Source organism: Orycteropus afer, unplaced genomic scaffold (assembly GCF_000298275.1).
Source record: "Orycteropus afer afer isolate SDZICR_OR568_19922 unplaced genomic scaffold, OryAfe1.0 scaffold00037, whole genome shotgun sequence".
NCBI lineage: Eukaryota > Metazoa > Chordata > Mammalia > Tubulidentata > Orycteropodidae > Orycteropus > Orycteropus afer.
Window position 1 is genome coordinate 14,183,770 of NW_006921624.1, and position 8,361 is coordinate 14,192,130.

General features: G+C 47.8%; 1 protein-coding gene across 1 annotated transcript in view; it reads left to right on the top strand.

Annotated features, from left to right (window-relative positions):
* The window catches only part of FKBP15 (FKBP prolyl isomerase family member 15), a 91,183-nt gene extending 83,685 nt beyond the window's left edge, over window positions 1-7,498 (top strand). Inside the window, exons 21-27 of the mRNA XM_007936765.2 lie at window positions 5-132; window positions 955-1,107; window positions 2,094-2,219; window positions 2,813-2,920; window positions 3,192-3,907; window positions 5,110-5,206; window positions 7,421-7,498. Coding sequence (XP_007934956.1) covers window positions 5-132; window positions 955-1,107; window positions 2,094-2,219; window positions 2,813-2,920; window positions 3,192-3,907; window positions 5,110-5,206; window positions 7,421-7,498 — 1,406 coding nt within the window. The remainder of the gene's footprint in view (window positions 1-4; window positions 133-954; window positions 1,108-2,093; window positions 2,220-2,812; window positions 2,921-3,191; window positions 3,908-5,109; window positions 5,207-7,420) is intronic.
* Window positions 7,499-8,361: the final 863 nt, after the last annotated feature.

Consider the following 8,361-nt stretch of genomic DNA (forward strand, 5'->3'; position numbering starts at 1 on the left):
TCAGCACAAGACCGCTGTCAGGCTGAGGAGGAGATCAATGAAATTCGCAAGTCATACGAAGAGGAACTGGACAAACTGCGACAGCTCTTGAAAAAGGCTCGGGGGTCCACAGACCAAGCAACTGCAGAGCAGGTAATAGGAAATGGAACAATGATGGAAATAAAAGGGGGTTGTGAAGGCCTGAGAGCGAGGGAGAGAAGCTTCTAGTTTCTTGCTTATCCTTTAAGGTGACATTTCTTTAGGTGATGCTGTCACTTTGGATGAAGGTGGAAGAAAGCACTACAGATACGTGCAGAGGAGCCAGGAATCAAACAGAGCCTCTCTTTTCCTTTTCTAAAGTTCACTTAATGTTTAAATAATCCATGTGTAATGTTTAATTACTCTGGTTTAATTTCAAGCAAAACTGAAAAAAAGTCTATGAAGAATTCCAAACATGGTAAGGTCAGTGTCCTCACCCACCAGACACTATCCTTCAGGCAGAAAGGACAGATTTTGCTAACAGGGAAAGGAAACCAAGGAGAATGGCAGGACAAAGCTGGATCTCTAGTCCATGTGACAGCTGCCTTTCTCATTGCTAAGTTTATAAATTCATATTTGTATGTCAGTTTCTTGTGAATTTAATTGGCATGAATCCATGAATCATTGCCCTCGATTTGATCACCTCTGAGGATGAGTTTCTGTACCTATGTAGTTCAAAGTCTGAACTCTGAAACATGATCACCTTATGGCCCTGCCCTCCAGGGACATGTGTAGATAGTCAGACCTTTGTCTTTGTCCTTTTGGGGTCCTGGCAACAATGGAATCTTCCTGCCTATATTTAAGAAGTGCATTTCCTTTGACAATAATGAAGGTCTTTTTAATAGTGTGCCCCTATGAGTGTGTGCTGTCAGCTTATTCGTTTGATGAAAGATGGGACAGGTCCCCCAGGATGCAGTCATTGCTTTGTCTTGGCAGCTGTCTCTAGCACAGGCTGAGCTGCAGACCCAGTGGGAAATGAAATGTGAGCGTTTGTTGGCCTCCGCCAAGGAGGAGCACCGGCAGCAGTACCAGGAGGCGTGCGCGCAGAGAGACGCCAACGAACAGAAGCTGACACGAGTTCAGGAAAAGGTAGGTGTTCTCCCTGAGCCAGGCAGCTTGGACAGTCCAGTTCATTCGAGGCAAGCAAGAGTTAGAGTCTTACAGATCCTTTTGTGCCTAAAAGATGTTAATAGCTACACGGTGTTTAATTCTTCAGTCAGTTATATTTCACATACTTACTCTAAATTCAGATCAGTGACCTGGAAAAAAGAAAAATAGCACCAGTGTTATGGAGTATGTTTTCCATTATTACTTCATTCTTCATTTATTAAACAAACATCTATTGAGTGTAAGTTGTGTTCCGCACATTGTGTTTGGGAAAGGGCATAGAAAGAACTTTCTCTTCAAGGACCTCACATTCAAGAAGGAACAAAGAAAAACCAAAGATACGCATTAAGTGCAGTAGGGTGTGAGGCTCAGAAGAGGCAGTTCTTGGGGGGAGCTGCCTACAGAAGGCAGGTGACATTTGAGCAGAGCCGTGAAGGACAAGTGGCTTTGATAAGGTGGAGAAGGAGGCAGAGCACCCTGGGCTAAGGTGCTGCAGGATAGAGAGTGGGTGTGGTGGGATCAGCAGGCACAAAAGAGAGAGAGGCAGGAAGTGGGTTAGGTCGTGGCATGAAAGTCTCCATCTCTGGAAGTCAGGTTCTTTTATTACAGTACCTTGGTGAAAGGTTTTGACTTGAGTGTGGTGGAGGCAGTCTTGTAGGTGAATAGGTTTCCACTAACACTGACTATGTGACTAGAACTGTTACCCACCCACCCCTTTTGTTGTCATTATATTCTTGACCTGATTAGGAACAAGGAAAGAGAGAATGAAGTTGTGAGCTGAGACTGAGTGATAAGCAAATAGAATATTCTGATTCAGCAGGCTTGGGGGAGGGCAGAAGGGGTGGTCCCCAGGAGACCCTTAGGAAGTAAGAGTTGATGTTTAGAATGGTTCTCCTCCCCTTGTGTTTTCTGACATTCACTTGGTAGTCCAGGTTCCGGAGGCCACAGCTGTAGTCTTTGTTTTGCAGTGCTTAGCTCTCCAGGCCCAAGTCACAGCTCTGAAAGAGCAAAATGAACAGCATGTCAAGGAACTAGAGAAAAGCGAGTCCCAAATGTCTGGGAATGGAGTTGCCACTACAGACCTGTCAGAGAAGGTGAGCTGGTACTGTGAACAAGAAGAAAACCACAGCATACCAAGGGCTTAATTGTGCATACCAAGCATTCAGAAAGTGACCAAGTTGTTGTGTTAATAGTTTTGTTTTTCTCACTTTAGTGATACTCCACTTGTCTGCTTAAGTCAAAATCAGCCCTTTGGAACCTAGCTACCCTGGTGGAAAACCCAGAAAGACACCGTCCTTCTGGGATTTTAGCAGACGCAGGAAGAGCATCTAAGTCACAGGAATGGAGTGGGGCCATATGTCCAGTGACCACGAGCCACCAGTCCTTACAGCCTGGGAGCTGTCGATAGTGATGGCAGTGGGGGCGGGGCATCAGTAAATGTCCTCAGTCCGGGGCACACAGACACAGCTCGCCTGCCCTGGATAGTGAACTCTCATGGGTGGCCCTCCTGTCACCAAGTGCTCTCCACAGTGACAGTCTTCAGTGCCTCAGGTAGTCACCAGCTTTGTCCCACAGTATAGCTTTATTGTAGCCTTCCAAGCCTCTGGAATTTCAGTGCATCCTTTAATGACATGATTTTGACAGCATACATTTTTATCTTGTTTTCTCTCCTCACATCTTAACATAGGTCAAGAAGATCATGAACCAGGTGTTCCAGTCCTTGCGGGGAGAGTTTGAGCTGGAGGAATCTTATAATGGCAGGACGATTCTGGGCACCATCTTGAATACAATCAAGGTACTGCCAGCTGTTGTTTTATGGAAATGGGTATCTTATTGCTTAAGTACCTTCTAAGGGATCATGAATAAAAACTGTTGAAGACTGTTCATGAGTAATTACAGTGCCTGGAATGACTTTTATGTGGACAGATATGTTCTGCCTTATATGACAGGAAGAAATAAAATCATTTGAACTAGATGGTTAGTTTGTGTTAATAAGGACTAAAGAACTATGAGTGCCTGCTGTTTTCCTTTCAGTGATCATCTCTTCCTCCTTGGCTTTTGAACAGATGGTGACTCTTCAGTTGTTGAACCATCAGGAACAAGAGAAGAGGGAGAGCAACAGTGAAGAAGGAGGAGAGAGACCTCAGAGACCTTCCCAGGAGCAGTCGGTCTCAGCCAGTTCTGGGCCATCTCAAGAGTCCCTGCATAAGGAGAGGCAGGAGGCCCCCAGTGTGCCACTGGCGCAGGTGGTCAAGGCAGCTATCCCATCACCTCCTCAGACCCTGCCCGCTGCCCAGGATGGTGTACAGAGCAGAGCAGAGGAGACCTCGGAATCAGAGGCACCGTCAGAGATGAAGGATGATTCCAACCCACCAGAACTGGCTTGCACTCCATCCGAGAGAGGTCTGGGGCCCCCAACTTCAATTCCACCTAGCCCTCCAGGTTCTAGAACCATGGACCCTGAGTGGGAGGAGACACTTGCTGCCAGCCCAGTGGCAGCTAAGTCAGATGACCCACTGAGAAAGGCCTTTGTCAAGGAAGTGGCTCCAGATGGGCCACCGCAAGAAAGCTCCAGCAGACCATCTCTGACTTCAGACCTCAAGACGGAGGACACGCTGGCCTTAGGGCCTGAAAGCCCAAGAGAGCCTCAGCCTCCAGAGCTCAATAAAAAAGAGAATCTCACTGGTGCCACCGATTCCTCCAAGGAGCTGTTGAGTACAGAGGCAGGTTCTCCAGATCCAGCAGCCACCCACAGTACCAGCCATGATTCTCAGTGTTCCAGGTATGTCCCCTGAGCAGGCCTGGCAACTCTTTCTTCAGAGCCACACTCACTGACTCACATACTCGACTCATTCATGTGTTTATTCACAATACCATATTAGTGCGGTACTTGTTGTGTACAAGGCACTGTGGTGGGCACTGTAAGGGGGTGACAATCAAGGCAGATATTGTTCTTGATTTCGAGGCACTTATGGTCTAGCAGAGAAGACAATACTTCTACAAGCTTCAGAATTGCTAAAAAAAAGAGAAAGAAACAAGGTGCTATAATAGAAAATAAAAGAGGAAGTTACTCTGTTTTAGGTAGTCTCTGATTTCTCTAGTGCTGCTGAACAGAGATACCACGAGTGGATGACTTTAACAAATTTATTCTCTCACAGTTCAGGAGGCCAGAAGTCCGAATCCAGAGCTGCCTCTAGGGGAAGGCTTTCTCTGTGTGGGCTCTGGAGGAAGGTCCTGTCTCTTCAGCTGCTGCTTCCTAGTTCCTTGAAGAGGTGTCTTGGCATCTGTCTTACCCCCTCTCTCCTTTGCTGGCTTGTTTAATCTCTTTCTCACAAGAGACTGACTCAAAATATACCCCATGCTAATCCTGCCTCATTAACATAGCAAAGACAACCCCTTCCCAAATGGGTCTATAACCACAGGCATCAAGATTTACAATTAAACATATGCTGGGGGACATAATTCAATCTGTAACAAGCAGGGTGGCTAGAGAAGGATTCTGAGAAGATAATATTTAAACTGACTTGTGCAGGCTGAAAGGTGCCATCTGTACCAAGAGGGGGAGGAAGAGCTGGAGGGCTGAGAGAACAGCATCCGCAGAGACCCTGCAGTGGGAGGGAACCTGACACAGTTGAGGAGCTAAAAGAAGGCACAGTGAGCCAGAGCAGAGAGGTGAAAGGTGAGGTCGGAGAGGTCAGCAAGGCCCAGGTCACCTGAGATTTAAAGTCACTATTAGAAGTTTGGACTTAAGCACAGTGGGAAGCTATGAAGGGGATCTAAGCTGAAGAGTGCTATGGGCTAGTTTATTATTACTATTATTAGAAAAGGTCGCTGTGGTGTAGGTTATGGAGGAGGTCAAGAGGGCCAGGAAGGCCAACTCTGAGAGATGCGGCAGTGACCCCAGAGCCCAGTGGCCCTCGGAGCTGCTGAACACTGTGGCCTGGGGCGGGGGTAACAGTGTTACATGCCTTGCTTTTCTTCCAGTCTTCCTGGGGATGAAGAGGATGACCTGTTTAAAGGGGCCACTCTGAAAGTCCCAAGGCCCAAGGAAGATCCTGAGGAAGAGGACGAAGATGAGGTGGTAAGAGTGTTTGACGCGTTGCCAAGTCCTCACACCGCCACCAGGGGGCCCTTCGCCACTGGCTCTGAGAAGCACCTCCCAAGGCAGAGAGATGGAGTCTGTTGGTGGCCCACCCCCTGGACTGTGTGCGCAGGGCCCTGGGAGAGCAGGCTCGGGGCTGGGAGAGGGCGGCTCTGCACGCACAGCGGGACGGCCAGGTGCCACTTTATTCCTGAGAAAGGATCATACTTCTAGTCCACACAGGGATTGCTCCTGCCCTAAGTGAGGAGAGCTGGGCTGCTTAGTCGCACATGGGAATGCTAAAGTCTCAGGCTGCCCCAGGCTTTTCAAACAGAAAGGGGCTCTGGAGATTTCTGTTGCATCCTTATTCATAGACAAAACTGGGGCCCACGAAAGATGACTTGCCAAAAGCCATTGAGCAAGTTAATGGCAGAGTGAGGGTTAAAATCCTGGGCTAAGGCCATCTGTTTCTGAGCACTTTTTGCCTACTCAGTCTGTTTTCCCGCCTGCTGTCTTTATTTTGTCAGCCTAGCACCCCTGGGCAGAGAAGTCCTGACCGTGTACAAAGCACAAGAGTGCAGTTCAGGAAGGTGAGCTGCTAACAGAGTCTCAACTAGAACCCAGATCCTTGGGTCTGTGGCTTTCCACTGTGCCGAGTTAGACCTTCTGTCAGGAGGGCATCTTGACTGCTACGATGCAGTGTGGGGAGGGACACAGATGGGCTACTGCCCCAGTCCCACCTAGGAACAGAGTATGTGGTTGCATGGGGCCAATTCTGCCCCTTCATGTATCAGCCTGAGTGGGTTCTGCTCTCTGCTGAAACTGGAAAAACTCGGGCCCCTCTGGCCCAGGTTCCTTTGGGGGAAATGTACTAGTTCTTCCTGTTAGCCTCTTTTTTCCAAGAATTAAATTTTCTTTTGAGAATCCTAAATATGAATTCTGCACTGAAAAAAACAAAAAATACAAAACAGAAAACAAGTGGCTATCTCAAGTGACTGCCCTAGAATTAGATTTTTTTTTCCAAGTGTTTTATTGGTATTAAAATGAAGAACATCAAGTTGTTAATAACTTTTATTTCTTGGGTGCTCTGAAAACGACTTCACAGACATTTAATCCTCTAATAACCCAATGAGGTAGGTCATCACTTTTAGCCTATTTATAGATGAGAGGACTTGAGGCTCCGGGAGATTCAACAACCTACCCAGGGTTGTGTCACCAGTAAATGCACAGCCAGAGCAGAGAAGCATGAGCCACCTTGAAAACCCTTTACTGTCACTAAAGGGAAAGGTACCAGGTAAAAGTGCCATGTGTCAGTAGGTAGAGGAGTTGGGATCAGCCCAGGACTCTTGGTACCACACCACACTGCTTCCCCTATGGCCTAGCCCTGCAGTGACTGAGCCTAGACCTGCAGGAGCCTACCAGAGCAGATTAGCACAGAATATTTAGTCCATGCCTGTCTCCAGCTTCCATCCCTGTTACCCCTATGGGACCTATTCCCTTGCAATCTATAGAAGATAGGCCAAAATCTCAAACCATTCAAAGGGTAAGAGATTCTCTTTGTGGCCCATCAGTCCCCTTTGTGCCCCCTCCCTGGTAGTGGGGAGGGGGGGTGGGACCAGTGAGACCAGCGTATGGGAGGTTTGGCCTCACATTCCTGGTATTTCATCTCTTGGGAGACTCCGCTTGGGAATGTAGCCAGCCCTCCAAATTTGACTCTTTCTCCGATGATGGGGTCACATTCGGGGCAGACAGACCACTTTGGGCCACAGCAGCAGTGCTTTCTTAGATGCGACTGTATTCTTACCTATTCCCTTTGCCTACTGCATCACTCTCTTCCCTAGGGCCGTTCTGCTTCTGTCTCCTCATCTCTCCTCTCCTACCCTTATTTCCCCACATGACATGTGTAGTTACTGGGTAAGAGGAAAACCTGTCAAATCAATACATGTGCTTCACAAATAAATGCCAAAATTAGCAAACAAAGTTGGTCTTTTCTTCTCTGTGTTGGAAGATTGCCTCCTTCTCTGCATGCTTATCTCAGCTTGACCTGGAAATCTAGGTCTGCTGGCCTCAGGGTTGGTCCTTTGAGTGCAGGCCGAACCAACAATCTCCTTTCCAGCCTAAAGCCGGGAGCAGATAACAGATTGCACCACCTTACAGAGGCGGGAAGTCCAGCAGGGACAAGTGAGGACTGACTACTCTTTCCTGTTTTGTCAGAGCATGAAGGGACGCCCGCCCCCAGCACCCCTTTTTGGAGATGATGATGATGACGATGACATTGACTGGCTGGGATGAAGACCCAGGAAACGGTTGCCAGCATTGCTCTCCCAGCCCTTATCTGAGCACAGTTTTGCACAGCAGCCCTAGGACTAGGTGAGCCTCAGGGTGAGGTAAAGGTGAGCGTTCTGAGGACAGTGGTTCTGATACCTAAGTTAGCCAACTTCTGAGACCCTTGCCTGTCCATGTGAAGAAGAGTGTGAGCCTGTCTTCAAAACACTGGTGGTTTCAGCAGTGTGTGTAGTCCTGCCTCAGTTTCCGTTGGAGGAAGAGCCTGCTAGCTTCCTTCTGGCCACTCACCTACAGGACTCCTGCTCTTTCAAGCTTTGTACTGTCTTCATTAGCTCTCAGACTGATCCAGGGAGCCTTCCTCCATCTGCTTCTCAGTGTTCAATTGCACCTGGGCAATAAAACCTTTCACCTGGGGTGAGGCCTCCTGGGTTAAACTTGGGGTAAATACTTCAGCTAAATTCTATTCAGTTAACAGCCTTCCTGCAGTCCCGGGACATACATCTTTTTTTTCTGCCTTAAATCTGATACAACATGTCAGTGAATATTTGAATTTAATAAAATTAAAATAAATGTCTGCAGTAAAACTTAACTCAAGCTCTTGGGGAGAAATCACATTTGGATCTAAGGGCTGTGTTACACTCTGGAAATCTACAGGTAGGAGTTGCAACAGATCTGGGTTCATTAATGAGCATGAAAGCACTGTGACATTCCTTTTGGCACCTAACCATGGAACTCTTAGGCTTTCAGGGTCACCACTCTGCTGTCCCAGTTCATAAGGTTCAGGATATTGTGGTTAGCTGAGGCCTGGTGCTGTAGTGCACTTGCTCCTGCAGGCGTGACCCTGCACCCTAGGAAGCCATGTAGAAGGG